At 52.2% G+C, this 18500-nt stretch overlaps 1 protein-coding gene across 4 annotated transcripts in view; it reads right to left on the bottom strand.

The window, feature by feature from the left end:
• Positions 1-335: 335 nt before the first annotated feature.
• The window catches only part of HSF1 (heat shock transcription factor 1), a 71687-nt gene continuing 53522 nt past the window's right edge, over positions 336-18500 (bottom strand). The window contains exons 8-14 of one of the 4 annotated variants that reach the window (XM_069780279.1): positions 16658-16794; positions 14696-14929; positions 10827-10913; positions 5387-5492; positions 5143-5208; positions 2091-2160; positions 336-1245 (exon numbers count right to left, since the gene is read on the bottom strand). In XM_069780279.1, coding sequence (XP_069636380.1) covers positions 1040-1245; positions 2091-2160; positions 5143-5208; positions 5387-5492; positions 10827-10913; positions 14696-14929; positions 16658-16794 — 906 coding nt within the window. In that variant the 3' untranslated portion in view covers positions 336-1039. The remainder of the gene's footprint in view (positions 1246-2090; positions 2161-5142; positions 5209-5386; positions 5493-10826; positions 10914-14695; positions 14930-16657; positions 16795-18500) is intronic. The other 3 variants (XM_069780280.1, XM_069780281.1, XM_069780282.1) reach the window with 3 other exon arrangements.

The raw sequence follows: 18500 nt of genomic DNA on the forward strand, positions 1-18500 counted from the left end.
GAAAAGCCACCAGGTGACAGACCATTTGTTTTATATATATTTGTATGTATATATATAGAGAGATATTTATATATATATAGATAGAAGTGGGTTCTTCTTCTCTCATGTAAAAATTCAAAATACAGTTTTTACTATTAACAATCTGAAGTGTAAATGTACAAATTTTTACTGCTAAGCAAAAGGAAAACAAAACCAAAGAAACAAATGAAAAGAAACACACAGAGCAAGAGAAAATAAGAAGAGAAGATAAAGCTGGGCATGGGGTCAACCCCGGGGCCCACGCGCACACGGAGACCCTCGGGGGATCAGACCGCAAGGCAGAGACCACAACGGGATCCAACCCACCGGCGCCAGATCGGCAAACTTTTATTTCTCTTTTAAAAACCATCGCATCCGCCTCTCCGGGGGCAAGGAGGGAAGGGGACAGGGGGTGGAGGGGGAACTCCCTTCCTCAGAAAAGCTACCCCGTCTGTACACCCGGCGAGCGTCCCGCTTCCCGGCCGGGAGGAGCACCCCACGGCTGTGCCCCCCCCACCGCCACCGCCACCACCACCACCGCCGCCGCCGGCGCCGGTGGTGTCTCACTGGGGGCACGGCTGCCGCCCTTGGCAGGGGCGCGAAACGAAAACGCAAGCGTCGCGTAGCGGCTGTCTGTTCTGCGGCGAACCGGGCTCTCCTGCCCGCTCACCGGAGCCGCGGTGGTGCCCGTCCGAGCCTCCGCAGCAGGTCGGGCGACGATCACGCAACGGCGGCGGCGGTGGGGCGATGGAGGGGGGGGTGGCCCTTGCGCGGCTCGGCCCCCCCCCTCCGCCTCGATGTCCGCCAAACTGGAGGAGCGCTGGGTGGCTAGAATCTAAAGCAGATTTCAAAACACCTCATTAAGCACACACACAAATGAAATCCTCACAGTGCCGGGGGAAGCGAACATGAACCAGAGGGTGTTTAGAGCTTTCAATGTCTGTGCAAAGCGAGGAGGCTGACGGCTGGATTTCCCTTTAGGGCGTATTTTCTCTTCCGCTCTTTCACCCTGCCCTGGGCCTTAGGATATCGCAGGGTCCTTGGGTTTGGACTGCTCAGTCCCTGACAAGAGGGAGATGGTGGGATCTTCCGAGTACTCGTCTCCGTCCGTGAAATACGGCCCTTCCCCCAGCTCAAAGAATATCGGCAGGTCTCCGGTCCCCATGTCGACGGCGCTCGAGTCCACCAAGAAGAGGGGCTGGGCTGTGTAGTGCACCAGCTGCTTTCCTGCAAAGAGAAGAGTTTGCACGAGGGTAGCCCCTTTCGGGAGGAGGGCCAGCGAACCGAACGCCAGGCAGAGGAACGAGAGCGACGAGGTTTCGCTCTTGAAACCGCCGACGTCAACTGCTTCCTCGCTACTTTCAAGAAGCGCTCCTCGCCACTCAAGCGGTGAGACACCGGGACTCGTGCACGTCGGCAAGGAATGAGAATTTGACCTTAGTGGGGTTCCAGCCCGCTCTCTGGGACACGAAGTGAGGGACCAGGGGCTCTTCTGTGCCTCCGCGGACACACTGACTCAGGGAGAGGGCCCTGACCAGGCTGCGAGACGCAGAGCCCGCAGCTTGGTGCTGGGGTTGCTGCCGTGAAGGGAGAGCAGCACCGTGACGGCCCACGCGATTCCACGCAGACAGAAATCCCGGGGTCGGCAGGGACCTCGAGCGTGTCTGCTCTGACCCCCTGCTCAGGCAGGGTCAGCTGGAGCAGGCTGCCCAGGACCGGGTCTGAACATCTCCCCAGCCTCTCTGGGCAGTCTGTGCCAGCGTTTGACCACCCTCACAGCAAAAAAAAGTGTCTCCTTCTGTTCTGATGGAATTTCATGTGTTTCCATCTGTGCCATGGCCTCTTGCCCTGTCCCTGGGCACCGTTGAGGAAAGCCTGGCTCCCTCTGCTTCATTCCCTCCCACCAGGGATTTATATGTATAGCCAAGATCCCCCTCCGTGCTTTCTCTTTTCCAGGCTCAACAACCTCATCTCTCTCAGCCAAATACGCTTTTTGGGAGGAGGAATGATTTTGCCACGGCCTCAATTCTCACGCTACCGAGTCGCTGAACACCAAGACGGCCGCCCGGTACCTGTGTCTGCTGTGCTGGCCTCTGTCTCAGTAGGTTTCTGCTGTTCCTGGGACGAAAGGAGATCCTGAATCTGCAGGGAGAAAGACGGGGTCAGTAAGCGCATTGCACGGGTCAGACGTGCGGGGGTCCTCTTTGCGCCCACCTCGGGACTGACCCGACACACGCACTGCACAAAGCAAGCCGTGATTTACAGCCTCGAAGCCCCACTAAGGCAGCGAGAGACATCCTCAGAGGTTTACAAGGTTGTCAGTGACCCCGCGCAGATCCAGACGCAGCCTGTGCGGAGCGCTCCAGCTCCCAGGTCGCAAATGTGACCGGTTCGGGCAGTACACGACCCTGGTTTCGCAGATCCTCTCTTCTATACGCACAGGTCCTGCTCTGCAATGCTCCCTTTGATCACAGCATGAAGCCTTTCTGCATCCCGGGATCTAAAATCCTGGGAAAGCCTTCAGGACAAGTTTGTAATGAGTCATTTTGTTTTTTTAATTTATTTTTATTTATTGGAAGTCTTATTGATACTAAAGCACCTGAGAGCTGCCGGTCCCGGCAAGCTGCCAGAGCGACCAGGGCTGTGGCTGAGGACACGATCCCAGTTCACATCCCTGTCCCACAGGCATGACTGGGTTGGAAAGGCTGAGACGTCAGTGTTACAGGGAGAAAAACTCTGGAAGCGGGAGAAACAGCTCTGCCCACCCGAGAAGCTCCGCTCACTGCAAAGTCAGGGGGGAAGCCCCGCCACCCTCAGAGCTAACGTCATCCAGGGAATATGGCGCTGAGCCTGCTAATCCCAGATCGCCGAGCAGGATTCTCCACCGGTGCCACGGGGAGGACAACGCCTGAGCAGAGACTCTCCTGCGGGATCACTTTCCCTCTTTGGATTTACAGTCAGCGAATAATCCCGTGGCTACTTATTACAGCAACTGTTGCCACGGAAAAGTCACCTTAGCAAGTATTTCAATGCGTACCCAGCGTTTTTTGTTACCAGTTAGCAACCGGCACTAAGTAAAAGCAGACCGCTTGTGAGCACGCAGGTCTTCACGGAACGTCTGGCCACAATTTAGGAACCCTGCAGCTCAACCTACAGCGAGCACGGGGGTTTTTGTAGTGTGAAGGCTGGGTGAAGACAAAGCCCAACAAGACACCCCTCCCGACATTACACAGGAGATAAATAATACGCAAGTGACCTTGATCCAACCACTGCTTGAGCTGAAAAGCTAAGCTGTGAATTTCAAAGGACACCAGTTAAGACTCTTTTGGTAAATCCTGCTTCCAGATTTTCTACGGTGTAACTCTCAGCTCAACGACACAATGTAATTCGTTTCTGAATTACTGAATCTTCACTGCTCATGTTCTTCTCCCAAATCCCGCTAATCCTTTGTCCTGCTTTGCCGGCCCAGCCAGCCCCAGCCCCAGCTGCTGCAGCAGAGCCTCGAGTCAGTTGGAAACTTGATTAAACAACTTATGGGGTAGGTATTGGTCTGCACACGTGTAAAACCGTGCCCTGCACCTCTGCACTCCCCCCTACAGCCCTTTTTCTTTGCAAATATCCAAAGGACTTGGCTAGCCATCGGGTGTCTGTGTCACACCGCTGGGCAGCAGGAAGAAGCAAAAAGGTAGAGAAATGTCTAGCGAGAGACAGGCACCAGACATGCTGCAGAACTATTAACCGGGAACTCCTTTTCTGTATTCTACCCTGCATCCCAGGCAGGGGAAGGTGTACCCCAAAAGAGCTCGTGGGAATTGTTTTGCTTAGGGAAAAGCTACAAGGTCTCTAAAGATGTACTTTGGAGAGGGACAGGATGCTGTCCGTGCTCCCCCTGCTCCGTAACACCGGCATTAACACCATCTTCACAGCCATCCCAGGAGCATAAGTTGCATCACTCGTGGGCCTGCAAGGTCCCCGGCAAAGAGACTAAATTTGGCCTTTCCTGTTTTGCAAAACTTTCAAGATGTTTCCTGTTCTGCACTGGGGGGAGAAAACACAGAAATCCCTTTGTGCTTTTTCTGATAAAAAAAAAAAAAGAAAGAAGTGAGGGGGAGAGAAGGGGCTAGAGACCAGCTGAGGGTCTCTTGCTTACTGTATCAACCGGAGCAGGAGACCCCCTGCTTGCTCTGACCTGGACCAGATTCCCTCTCCTGCACTCAAGGCAGCCCCCAAGCTGTTGTTTATCTTGGTCTCTCTCTCAGCTCTTCTCGCGGAGTTGTTCCATTTTGTGCAAACACCGATACGCGTCCCAGGGCAGAGCGAGGCCGGCGCCGCAGCCCTGGAGCCGGAGCATGCGCGCAGCCAGCAGAACACCGGGGCTGCAGGCGCTGCTCTGAACCGGGGCCGGGAGAGGGACCTGGCTCTGCCCCAGCCTGGGAGCGCTCCGGTCGTCAGGCTACTGGCTACTCTGAGGGTCTGGGACTCGCCGGTTTTGACCGTAACTTCCACCCTGCTGCTCCAAGCGCCTTCTCAACGCAGCCACGAAATGCTGTGCTTGACTAAACCCCCCATCTGATGAAAAAATCATTTTATCAGGCAACACTGGCTCTTGCAAGGAGAGTCTGTATTAGTGCCATGCACGGTGTTCAGCGCTGATGATATGCAAGTAAATAAAATAACTAACACAGCACATGATGGAGTTTGCCTTGAGAAAACCTGACAATTTAGGAAAGTCAGAAGGACGGGTTTATGGAAACCACATGCAGCTCTATAGGCTTCAGTGCACTTCGCCGTTCAGGGGGCAGAGCTCACGTGAGAGATGGAAGTCTCAGCACCTAATTAACCGAGTATGAGTGATGAAGTAGCCCCGCTCTCTGTGTGAGCTGCTCAGAGAAAGCCGCAGTGCTAATTGAATTATTTCCCCTCGGTGGCTCCCCCAGCCCGCGCAGGGCTCCGCGTTCCTCCTCTCTCCCACATCCCCTCCCTCCGGGCTGGGGCTGGCCTGGACACTCTTCAGAGCCTGTCAGAGCCTTCCTTTAATCACATGGAGAGGCTGCTGCAGAACAGCAGGACACACTTCATTCTGGCAGCTGTGTGTGCATGGAGGGATTTTTAACAGCTACTCACACTGGCAAGGCTGCTGTCCAGGTCGGGAAGGTTCATGTCTGTAACCGTCATTGAAGGGCTAAACAGCTGCCAAAGGAAAGAATGATTAGTGTAGGGAAAGAAAGCAAACCCAGGCGTGCTGTGGAAATTCATGGTTGAAGCTACCGTGGTCCATCTGCCACTGCAAGCCACACGCACATGGTACCGCGGGACGCAGCTGGGGCCCGGCTCCTGGAAGGACAGGCAGGAGGGAGGAGATACTCACATCTAATAGCGCGCTCGTGTCTACGCTGAAGCCGTGTGTGGTCAGCATCGTCTGAAGGTTATCCAGGTTGGAATCGATGGTGTCCAGATGGTCGTTGAGTTCATTCCTGGGCAAAAGAAAGAGGAGCGCAGGGGATCAATGCTGAGAAGCCCTCTCCCAGGTTCTGGGCTACTAAGGGGACTTTATCCACCCAAGGACTGCAACCCTCCTACAACCCGCGCAGGAGAGCGGGGCTGGGATTCCTGGCTCTGCGCAGACGCCAGCTCCGGCTGCCGGCGAGCCCAGGGGTTGCGGTGCGAGGCTGCAGCGATGCTCTCTCCCCCTCTCCACCTAGTCCTCTGGCCTGAGCCTGGAGACTCTTCCTCCCCAGAGGTCCGAGGGCGAGCGCAACCCAGGCGAAGGAGAAAACAGTGAATTTCTTACGAACCCCAGGATTTCTGCAAGCCGTTTAGGGCTCTGTGGTTAGGGTCTTGGTAACCACCAACCACCGTGGGCTGGCAGGGAGCTCGGTGCAGCTGCGCCTTTACAGTAAGCAGCTTTGGACCCTTGTTTCAGTCCAAACGCAAGGACCGCCTCTGCTTGGCACCTCCTGGCTGCGGACACATGACAAAGGCAGGGCGACAAACCTTCTTCCCTGCAACAACTTGCTTTGGGGGAAAAGTTTCAAAGGGACCGCCGCTGGCCAGAAAAAACCTTTGCATCTGGACTGGCAATGGGGAAAACTTCTCTTTGTTCATCAGGAGATGGAGTTTCTAGTAGCAATGGAGAGAACTAGAGCTGCTTCCGTGTACCTGGGGAAACAAACCTTCCCACTGCATCCTGACCTGCGCACGTCCCTGCACGGCTCCCGGCAGCACCAGAGAGCGTACATCTGCACGGCGGGGCACGGGGGAAGAAGCACCAAGCCCCCGCGTAAATCCCGGCTCACTTGCTGGCAGACGGCAAGTCCAGGATGAGGACTAACAGTGTAATTCATCTCAGCTATCTTTGCCGCTGAAAGCTGGCATCTTGTCAAAGCCGGGCTCCCTCCATAGCCACCTGCAAACTGGACGCTGCGCTGGGATGGACGGCACTGAAGTGCCAGCCCCGCAAGCCAGACAAACCAGGCCAGGTCCGAGGACACGGCTCGTTCCCTCCTGCAGAGCCCTGGGATAACGCTGCAGACCAAGGCGGGTGGCAGAGCACGAGCAATCCCGGCCAAGATCGCTTTTAACTGACCTAGACCTAGGGCTGCGAGACTGAGCTCCAGAGAAGGCTCAGCCAGATAGCGGAAGGACAGCGAGGGCTGCAGAGGTGATGAAGTGGGGAACTGGCCTCACATTCTCTTATTCTCCGGTTCCACGGTGTTTGAGGCACTTGTGTCCACGATGCTTCAGAATAGGAGAAGAAAAGTGGATGATCTCAACTTCGTGGTGCTACCAAAAAGCCTGCAGGGCTCTCTCATGAGCACTCTTGGGAAGAAGAGTCACGTTTGTTAGTGGCTCGGGGTTTGACCCGTGGCCCTGCTGAAAAGCCCCCGAATTTGGCAAGGCTAGCAGCAGCAGGTTCAGTTTATTGCACAGTCATCAGTTCTGGCGTGGCCCCATATTCAATCCACCATGTTCTCTGTCCTAAAAGGGCTCTTTTTGGCTACTGAAGGTGCCCACGAGGGACCGGCAGCGTAGGTCCTGCACAGGGAGACCCAACACTGGCAGCTGAAGATGTCAAGAGGCACGGGCAGACGGGCACAAGCACGAGGCAAACAGCAGCGCTGCAGTTTTCAGTCTCATGGGAATTAGAAAAACGCCATGAAGCTACTTCTCTTCTTGGAGGGTCTGCAGCTGCTGTGGAGTTTGTTGTCCCCCCCCCCCCAGCTACCGCTGCCACCAGCATCTCACAGAGGAGCGTTTCTGCGATGATCCCTTTGGGAGACCGATCATCCCCAAGCCCCCGCGGTGCGGCAAACACCCGACTGCGGGGGTACGGACTCAGCCACAGCACGGCCAGTTCCAGGTCCCTCCCCGGCACCCGGCGTGAACCTCCCCGGCTCGCCACTCCAGAGCTTTTACGTTCTCTCTCATCCTACAGCAGCACCACGAGGATTACAAAATCAAGTCTATTTTGTCATTGCTGCAGAAAACGGAAAGAGGCCGCAAGGTCACATCGCAGCTCAGAAAGCCTAGCAGCAGAAACGAGCATCCTGCCAGAACAACAAATATCCTCATTCTGGGAATACTGTGCCTGGGGCCACAGGAAAGCTGGCTGCAGACGCAGCCGATGAACACATTCCTGCCTTACCTCTCCCGCGCATGCAAGCGGGAGCTGCAGAGATCTGCAACTCTTTTTTAGGGCTAAGATCCATGAATATACTGCAAATAAATTACTTATCCAAGTTTGTGCTTTTAAATGACTTCCAAAGTCTTCACTGCACAGCACCTGAAATGCTCTGATGGATTTCAGCAATCCCACAATTAGGAACGTCCAGCAGCGTGGAATGGATCAGTCCCAGCCAAGGTGTTATTAGAAAACCCGCCTGTGACCAGCTGGTCCTTCCACCCCTGAGGGGATGGAGTCCAAGCAGGGGTATGATCCAGATCACGCAAAAAGTGACACTGGGACTCGACTACTAACAAACTCCAGGCCTTCGAAGCGAGTCTCCCCGTTTCTTTGCAGAAGGAGACAAGGGGCCCCTGAACCGCCGCTGTTGATGTTGAATTGGAAATGGGTAGTTGCTGTCTGGTTCCCAGCACTGCTGGCCGGTAACTCTCCCCGCAGGTCCTGCTCTGCTGTGCTGAGCCACATCCGACGCCAGGCTAGGTTTGCCATCAAAAACTGCTCACCGAGCGGGGAAGAAAGGCAGAGTGTGATTCTCTGGAGAAATACAGTCTTCCGTAACTTTCCAAGTGCGTTGTGGGTTGAAGCAAGAGGAACCAGTGTCTCCAGGAGAGAGAAGAGGTTGCTGCACAAGACATGGAGATGGAGGGGGCCGAGGGCTCTGTAAGGTCTGTGCCCGTGTCCCTAAAGCCCAAAAGCCCCAAAGGAGCAGCCCGAGCCAAGCGTGCTGAGGAAGGAGGCCAGGAGCGCTCCGCTCCCCCAAGACAGGCCATGCTCTGAAGGCGAGGAGACCATCTCCAGTGCTGAAAGATCAACACCTTCTCTTCAAAGCTGATACTCCAGCAAAAGGCCTGTCCGACGCTTGCAGCCCATGGAAGACACAGGGAGCTCTGACACGAGGGTCCCGCTGAATCGCTGTGTCCCATGTAACCTACATCAGGCCCTGCAAACTAAGAGGAGAACCCCTGGAAAATGCGACGGACACAGGACTGATGATATAGGATCGGTGACGCTGACACAGAAGAGCTTTGCTTGTCCCCAGGTACGCGGACATGCAGGGAAAGGGGGACTGGAAAGATTTTGGAGGTAAAGAATAACCCTGTCCTAAGTGTACGCCCTGGCTCTGCTTTCCCCGTCGCACCAACCATCCATCCCCACACTCAGCCCATCTTGGTGGCAAGCTCCCCGGCTCTCGCTCCGCTTCCCCGCTGCCAACTGCCTCGCAAGAACAACAAACCCCGGCTATGCCGCGTGCCTCGCTCCAGCGCCGCTTCCCCGGCTCCAGGGGCAGCCCCGCAGAGCACGGGCTCTCGCGAGACCCTCGCCGTCTGAGTTTCCATCTGATGAAGTGATGAAAGTCAGCCTGCGCGGTGTGGTCTCGCTCTGTGTGGGCTGTTTTACAGTCTGAGAAGTAGCTATGTAAAAATAGCACCTTCTTACTCAACAGATCTGCTCTCCGTGGGTCTGCCTCTCTTCCCCAGCAGAAAGATGTGTTTGATACCGATGCCACGGTGGCCCTGGACACCGGGTGAGCGAGCCAGGGCACGCTGTGCCAAACCCACTGCCAGGGAAGTCCTGACCGTGCGATCCTTGTTATGACTGATGGAGGCAGCAGAAAGCAGGCGACCTGCCTCTCCCTCCGCTGGGAACCAGTTGAGCTGGCAGTCAGGAGCAGCAGCTTTTTATTGGGGAAAAGGCACATTTTGATACGGATGCTGATTGAGAGAACTCCCATCTGCCAGTCCCTTGCGATGCCTCCAGCGCTGCCTGCTGCTGCCCCTGCACGCGTGTTATGGCAATGCAGCTGCCTGCAAGCCCAGCCAGTGCCCAGCACCAGCGTGGATCCACGGCCACGAGGAGATTGTCCTTCCCGGGAAGGACCTGGAGCTCCTGAGCACGGTTCTCAGATCTCCATCAGGCACAGTCAGTTCTTTCGCAGGGAGCAGCTCGCAGCGTCACCAGCCTGGCTCCCTTCCCTAGCAGAGCTGCCCGTCCCTTCTGATCCTTAACTCTACCAAGCACAGGCTGCTGGCTATTTCCCAGAAACAACTGACCGGGCACTAGACACTTCTAGGTGACAAGCAACCCCCAGTCCTCCGAATGTGAAGCACTGACGATGCACTGAGCTGTTTTTCTTCCCTGTATTGCTTTCCTTTTCAAATGTTCCGTTTTCTAAAAGCAAGAAGACAAGCAGCTTTGCAACGACTATCACATTTATACAGGGAAAAAAGCAGTCCTCTGGACCCTGCGCTCTCTCCAGGCTGTCATGTTGCTGTCTGTTTGTACCTGGGAAATGGGCTCAGGGCGTAAGACAGCAGGGTCCAGATCCCACCAGCCTCCAAACAACAACCAGAGCTGTAAGCAATGATTCCTGCAATGACCACCTCTGACACAGCCCTTGAGGCAGAGGCAAGAGACCAATTTAGAAACGCATTTTAGCTCAAGACATACGACATTGGTCTTTTGCATTATTCTGTACATTAGCTTAAAGTATCTAAGGGCAATACTTCAGGCAGTTTTTCCTAGGCTCTTGTGGGAGACACGATACTGGCCTAAATGGATTTTGTCCTGACCTGGGATGTTTTTTATTGTGGAAAAGCTGTATTAGAACAGTATCTTGGTGTGCAGTCAGGTTTGCAGTGGGAAGTTTCATTGTTCTGTCATTATCACAAAAATGGAAAATGCGCCAGAAAAGTCATTTCAGCCCTGAGCTCCCATCGCTTTCCAATGCAACGCTTTGTTACTGAAGTGTGCGAATTTTGTGCTGGCAAGAGATACCAAACCAGCAGCTCTCAGGGCTGAAGTTTCCATTCATCAAAACCAGGTACAGCATGGACAACAGCAGAGCAGACTTCCCTCCCTTCCCTGCCAAGACCACCTAAAAGGATGAGAAGCAGTTCAGCCTCTGCTGGCCACTCAATATTTTTTAGTTGCTGTGTTGAGTTGGCCAAGAAGTCTGCCACTCGGTGCCAATTTTTAGAGTGAGCTTTTTCCGTGCTGATATACTACCTATAACGTTTGGAAAGCTGACTTCAGTGCACTGACAGCTCCCTGCTTAGTGCAGTGTTCCCCTACTCTCTTGCCCAGAATTGCAATGCTTGGGGACAGCGGCTATTGAAATGCTAACCCTTGCTGTGATCTGCAATGAAGTGAGGAAGAGGAAGAACTGGGGCAAAGACGAGTGACCTCTGACATCTGCGAAGTGCGAGTCAAACTGAAAAATACAAACAGAAGAGGATACTAGATTCAAAAGACTCACAATCAGGCACTTTCAGGAATGAAATGTTTGTTATGTTCAAAGGCAAGAACAGTTAATCGACCATGCTCCTGCACTTTAAGCAGCGCGGAATGCACTGCAGTCACGGCACTGCAGCGCTTTTGAAGCAGGCAAGCAGTTTCAGGCTGGCAGAATTCTTATTAACAACAAAAAACAAACACGAAAACAAACAGTCCTGCGAAAGCAAGTGAAGACAGCACAGGTTTGTTACAGCACAGCCAAGCTCAGTTAGAAGTTTCTCAGCAAGACAAACTCCTTCTGATGCGGGTCTGCTTATATTAGCTTCTGTAGGGTGGCACTGACACGGGGACCGCAGCAGCTGTCACCTCTGTCAGGGCGCTGAAGCTCTGGGAAAACACAGGCACTGGCACACAACGCTTTGTTCAGACCCACAGTGGCCCGCTGCTCTATGTAATATATACATTATGTTAATAATGCAGGTGTCGATGTTTTTCAGCATGCAGTGGGCTTTGGCTCTTGTAAAGTGGCTCACGAGGGTCCCCAGGTGGATGGTGGATAATGTTTGGGCAACACTGTCAAGTGTTTCCATGCAAACGCTCCCTTTTATTGCCTGAATCTTGGTATTGTCACCTGCTGCTAAAATGCTGTTGGTCACACGAAGGCAGCTCTCAGTTCCAATGAAATTCCCTTGGACAAAGAATGTCTTGTAGATTAAATAACAGCCTGCGTGGCTCACAAAGAGGCACTGCGTGCAGTCTTAAGGGCTGCTCTTCGCCAATAAATTTGAGAACAACTGAAACATGCTTTGTGTGATGAAAAACAGGTATCACTGAGACTTCTTGGCAGGCTGTCAGTGCCTGGGTCAAGTGAGCGGCGTTTGGGCACCCCTGACATACTGTAAAGTCACCTACCGTCAGTAAACACTTCCCTTATTACCTACATCTCAATACAATGAGAAAACTCCTGGGAATTTAACAGAAGCCTCAGAGAAAGGGCACTGCACAGCGTCACGTCCTTGGTGCGGTGCACGCAGTGCAGGCACCAGGACACGTGGCTTGTTTGGCTCCAAAGCCTGAGGAGCAAGCACTGAGCGGTGAGCTCTGACCACGGGATGGGGCACACGGAGAGGCTGCGTGCCTTGGCGCTGAGAAGACTCTGAAGCAGGGTCTGACACACTCCTGGGGACGTGACAAGCAGTGTGCTGCCCATGTAAAACAGCTCACTGCCAGCACTTCAATTAGCAAGTCATCCTTTCTGCCTGTTCAGTATCTCAGTGCAATTCGTGCTCTGGTTATTCCACTTCCCACTGGGCACGTATGACTGCTGGATGGTTTAGAATCATCGAATCATCGAATGGTGTGGGTTGGAAGGGACCTTCGAAGGTCATCCAGTCCGACACCCCTGCCATGGGCAGGGACATCTTCCACTAGATCAGGTTGCTCAGAGCCCTGTCCAACCTGACCTGGAATGTTTCCAGGGATGGGGCATCGACCACCTCTCTGGGCAACCTGGGCCAGCGTCTCACCACCCTCAGTGTAAAAAATTTCTTCCTTATGTGTAGTCTGAATCTCCTCTCTTTTAGTTTAAAACCATTACCCCTTGTCCTATCGCTGCAGGCCCTGCTGAAAAGTCTGTGCCCACCTTTCTTATTGGCCCTCTTTAAGGATTCCTTTTATTATTTACACTTTGCCTTCCAATTCCCTGGGGCAGGGACAGATTTTCTGTTAAATGGTTACACTCTGCCTAGCACTGTGCGCCCGTGGGGTTGACCACAGTATGCTGCAACTCTTCTTTTACAAATTCATGTGACAAACCAGCTAGGAGCCAAGAGATGGATACAGGACTACTGCACGGCTGGGAATCCTTACTGGCCAGATTCCTTCCTTCTGGAATGCCCTCTAAAGGAACTGCAAACAGATGAGAGAAGCACCGTGTTGCTTGCAAACTGCATGAGTAAGAGAGCACCAAAAGAAGAGGAAGCACAAGCCCTTTCTTTTAAACAGTTCTAAGAAACTTTCTAAGACGAAGCGTGGAGCTCAGTCTCTGCAGGGGCAGGGGCAAATGTTTTCTGTGTCCTTTCCCTGCTTCTGCACAGCCTGTGAGAGTCCTTAATAATTCAGAGATGCTCTCGGCAGCGCTTTTTTTTCTTCATTTTTATTACCTTTTAAATGGCCAGTTTCAGCTTCTGATGAGCTGTACAATAAAATCTGTCTCTTTTTAAGGACAGCTGGTACCGGTGAGATGGATTGCAGTGCCCTGGATGGGTCTACAAATAGGTGAAGCTACAGACAAACATCTCCTCCAAGGCCAAGAGGAAGGAGTTAGCAGGCATCTCCTGACTCCACATGCCTCCGAGGTGTAAAGGCAGCAAAGCCTGTTCCATCGCGCTGCCAACAGGCTGTAGACCCTGCTGTGGTGGGGCAGCCTTCAGCTCTCTCTGTACTCACTGTGTAATGTTAAAGGAAGAGGGCTTCTTCTACAGGTTTTGTCCCTTCTCCATGTAGAGCTATGACACTACAGCTCTGAAAAGTGATGGGTAACATAGAATTCATGCTAATGTGCGCATGTCCCACTATCATCAGCTTGGGCGTGTGAATCCACAGCAGCCTTCTGGCTAAAAGAGCTCTCTGCTGCCTTCCAAGACCCTGAAACTAATTGTGTCTTGCCCAAACTGCTTTTATACTTTAAGGACTGAAAGTCTGTCCTGGCATTGAGAGGGAAGACCTTAATTCCGATACTCTGTTTTCCCCAGAACATAGGGAGAACGGGAAATGGCCGAGATCTCAATACAGTCAAAGGAGAAGTTCTTGGCAGTTTGATATGGACAAACAACTTTCTAGTTTTTCATCCCAACACTTGCAGTTGCATCTGTGAGCACTGTGTGGTGATCAAAGACATAAGACTACACATCTGATCCCTAATCAAATGCTACCCATCAACTTTCAGCCTGCCACCCACTGAGTCCAGCCTAAGTTTGATGCAAGCTGTGTCCTAGTGAGTAAAGAAGCTGAGTGGAAGAATGCATGCACCATGACTAGAACTACGTGGGCAAACGACAGTTTAATGCAAAGCTTCCTCCCTTATTAATTTGGAGGGCAGCTGGGACAGGCAAAAGCAGAGGACAGCACAAGGGCAGTGCTATAGTGCACACTGTCAGAGCAGGCTCATGGAGAAACGCTGCCCACAGCGGTTCCAAGTCTCACCTACAGGTAAACCCACGGGGATTAAAGCTTCTAGCAAGCAATACTGGAAGCTGCCTGCACTGTGTGCCTGTCAGCTGCCTTTGGACTGCAAATACAATGCAGAAGCTTTTATACTGTGAGGATGTGCTGGGCCTGAGATGAAAGACAGCTGATCTTACAGTGACTCAATTCCTACACTGGAGAAGCAGGCAGATTGAACAAGCCCTTATTTAGCACAGTAATTTTTATCCATTCTTATTTTGGCATCCCACGTGGCCCCTTGCAGCAGAGCGCTGGGTCCCCCACGCAGGGGGTTTAATTCTGTGCCTGGGCTCAGGTGGTGGGCTACACTCATTGCTCCAAGCAGAACAGGAATGGGAGAGCAAAATATCTACCCTGGCACTGGCAGGGAGGGCTGCGCTCAGAGCCACAGGTGAGCTCCTTGGACAAATGACCACATTTGCTTCCAACGTTGGCTGGAAGCCCAGGTTGCTAGCATCTTTTAAAGCTTAACGGTACAGAGCTGTGGGATGGCTGGCAAGACCTGAGCTTGGCCGGTCTCAGCACAGCACTTACTTGTCGAGGCAGGCAACGCTGAGGCACTTTTCCTGGGGCTGAGGCTGTGTGGTGCTGTTGCCGGCTGCAGCGGTTGTAGTGCTGGGTTCGTTCTCCTGCAGGATGGAGTCAATGAATGTGGAGGGGGACAGAGCAGTTTCAACAGCAGGAGGGTTTCCTGGGCTGACCTCCTCTATCTGGGGGCTGCAGGCAGGGCTCAGGGGTTCTTCTTTGATACGGACCACAGGACTACTCCTGAGAGAAACAGAAAGAAAAAATTGGTAAAAATCTCACACTAACACATTCCTGATTTCTGAGCTCTGCTTCTGCACAATAGGACAAAAAATCCTCGCGACTGCTGTTGCCTTTTCACATACAAAGCCTCCGGAGCCAGCTACAAAGATGAGGTTGAACGAGTACCTAAATATTTCTTCTCTGATTCTGATCCTAATCAGCTCCCCTGACACATCAACGTCTTCTGCTGTTACTGCAATCTCAGTGTATTTCTTGTGGCTAAAGGTTTGTGAGGCTGCTCAGTCGAGGACCTGCCATGCAGTCAGCTCTGTACAGGCTTATTGGAAGGAGGGTGTGATTTTTCTTTAACAGTACAATTAAGACAATACAGCTTTTGATGTGGACATAGTCTAAATAGTACAGAAGTAGCATAGTGTATATACCCTTTTTTAAAGTCACTTCTGAGACGTGCATGACATAATCATCACCATAGCAGAGGCTGTAGTGTTTTAACTGCTCCCACAAGGTCAGCGGAGTGACTCCCTTGTGCAGACAAAGCCTGGGATCGACCTTTTACATAAGCACCCAGGCATTTTCAGATGTACTATTTTTATGGGATGGGAAGATGGCTTCTTTGGTCAGCCCTAAGTTTACTACCCAAACTCACGGATTTGGGGGTGTAAGAGGTGCAATTAGTCCTACTGGAAAGGACAGCAACTACAAAAGGACAGAGAAAAGGGCCATTAAGCAAACATATGGTCTATATTTAAGAGCGAGTGTTCCTGGCAGAGGGTATTAAAAGCAGTAAATGGCATTTGTGGGTGATTCAGCACCTCAGGGGAAGTGCCAATGCCAGGAATAACCTACTGAAGAGGAAGAAAAAAGGAGTCGGGAGACCACAAGGAAAGATGGGTCCTTCTTGCCCGGGGAGGCTCAGCAAGTTCAAGAGCTGCTGCTGGTGGGAGCGGGGCCGCAGGGAGCGAGGGCTGAACCGCTGCACCGAGGGATGCTGCGAGGGGCTTTCACTGATGCAGACCAGCAGTGGCCGGGGCACACGAGGCTGAGTATTACCTCTGGCATCTGAGGACAGCTCTCACCTCTGCTAGGGCCTGTAAATCTGAAGGAGTTGAAAACGCTGCTGCCGGGCACTAGCTGACCTGCACTGGCTACAGATTCTCAGTCTCTTCACCCTTGCTGTTTGGGATAGAGCTGTCATTGTTATTCTCAGTTACTTGGGATTGAAGCTGCTTTCTGCACCTCCTCCTCTGTGCAGCGAGTTTATAAGGGCAGGGCAAAGCTAACCCTGCTCCCAGGATGTTGGTAATTTCACAGGACAGAGCGGACAGGCCAACGAAGACGGCTTCCTTGTGGAAACCAAACTGTGACTCCCCCCGGACAGGTTCACACTAGACGGGGCAGGGAGAGGAGAGAGTATTGTTTGGAAAACAGAATTAAAGCTGAACAAAACCAACTAACCAACCAAAAATCTGCTGAGGTGGCAGTGTCCTGAACAAGACTATCCTGGAGGGACAGGTCCAGCTTTCTGTAAAGTCCTGGTAAGGTAAGCAGGATTGAGTTCAAACACCCTGAACATCCCCTGCACCAAGGGCTGCACCATTTTCCAGCTGTCACTCATGGGGGATTCTTAACAGAAGAGGCACGTTATACCGGTGTTTGACTACTCAGCTCATTGGGAAACACACTCTCCTTATGCAGACAGTTTCGGATTTTATGACAGCAACAGCCTACCTTTCATCGAGACTGCCGCTGGGAGATGCTGAAGGACTGGACTGGGCTAGCTCGGTCACGTCGGAGATAATGGGACCAGAGTTGGCTGAAGAATCCGGGGAGTATAGGTTGGAGCCACTATATGCTGGGGAAGAAGCCTGAAATGACAATCACAGCATTCGCGATGTGAAGCACTAGGCACGTACTGTACGCTGTCCCGTGTGCGGGAGATGGAGTGGGAGGAGGTACATCGGAACAGTCCAAAATCCTGACCCACCCAAGGGAGAAGGCAATGTGGGACTCAACACGATGCCTAGAAATACACTACTGCCAACCCAAAGCACTACTGGAAAAAAAAAAAAAATTTTAAAAAGAAAATAATCAGACTTCTGTCCTGTAAACTTCATTTTCTTGGAAATAACGGAATTTAAAAAGTAAAAATATTGGATTCTTTTTCTGCATCATTCACACTTGGGCTTTTAGAAACCCAGATTTTCAGCTTTCCCCTTCTACTAAAACTCCATTCTTTTACTCTTAAATGAAAGCTGAAATTCATGTGACCGAGACCTACAGATGTAAGAAATACAAAGATTTCTACGCTCTAACAACACATGAAATGGCTGCATTATTATATCAATCTTGTCAAGGAGCAAATTAATTGAGACATTTGAGTGAACCTGAATCCCCTTTCCTCTTTGCGTACCCGCGTTTGTCAGTCCAGGACACAAAGCAAACTGCAGATCAGAAGATGCACCCAGGAGTCAGAAAACCACGGGGGATGTGGAGAATACAGGGTAAGAGATTCTGCTCAAATTCTCACAGCTGCCCTTAGCTTTGAGCTGATCCATGGTCTCGCTCACTCTCCTCCTTCGGAGCTATCTCCTGACATTCAGACAGTCAGCGATGGTAACACCGAGCGGTAGCTAGAGAAAACCACGGTCCATCCTTACCTGCAGATAAATATTTGACTGTCTCTCCTTTAATGCTTGCCTGTACTGCACGTGCTGTAATTTCGCTTACAGCAGCACTACGTCAACCTTCGTGATCACCGCTTAGCACAGTCAAGACCACAGTGCGGATACACCCCCTCAGCTCCCTCGTAATTAAAAAGAATACTAAAGAATAACCAAAATTAATTCCATCTCACTGCATGCCAGGTGGTGCGCAGGGACACACGGAGGTACTCTGCAGACTCTCTGCCCGTGGGCTTGCCTGGAGAAGTTGGATCCCCACCTCCATCTGCACGAGCCTCCTGCCCAGCGAGGAACCTGTCCTGCGAGTGGGAGCATTTCTGCCTGGCACTGTGCTCACCGACACGTCAATAAAAAAGGCAGCCGCTGATCTGAAACTTTTATAAAGCCTGAAGTGCCAGCTGTGCGCAGCATGTGCACCGAGGAGCGTGCAGACAGCACGCTGTCCTTGTAATGCACGATTGTGCCCTGTTCTGGACCGTGGCTTTTGGGCTACTCATCGTTTCTGCAAGTCTGAGGTTGCATTCTTGAGCAAAAAAGGGCACGACGATGCGGCAGGAGTTACACAGATGCAGCATCCCTGGGGGCACAGAGAGAGCTGCTACTTAGCGGCAGCGATGTGAGATCCAGTCCTGCTGAGCGGCACGCCATTGATCTCAGCTATGTCGTGGTCAGGACTACCCACGCCTCGCCTCCGCTAAGGTCTTATGCCACGTTAACACTCTTGTTGTGGAAGGACAATTTTTTTGTTCACTGTCAAAAGCAGAGAGTATGGCAGTGTCAGGATCCAGCGTACTTGTCGGCAGCTCGCTCTGAAAAATTGCCCAACTATCATCTCTCAGTTCTGTTTGGAGCTGAAAATCATAAACACTTGAGTATGAGAAAGGACGACC

Source organism: Haliaeetus albicilla, chromosome 3 (assembly GCF_947461875.1).
Source record: "Haliaeetus albicilla chromosome 3, bHalAlb1.1, whole genome shotgun sequence".
Lineage (NCBI taxonomy): Eukaryota > Metazoa > Chordata > Aves > Accipitriformes > Accipitridae > Haliaeetus > Haliaeetus albicilla.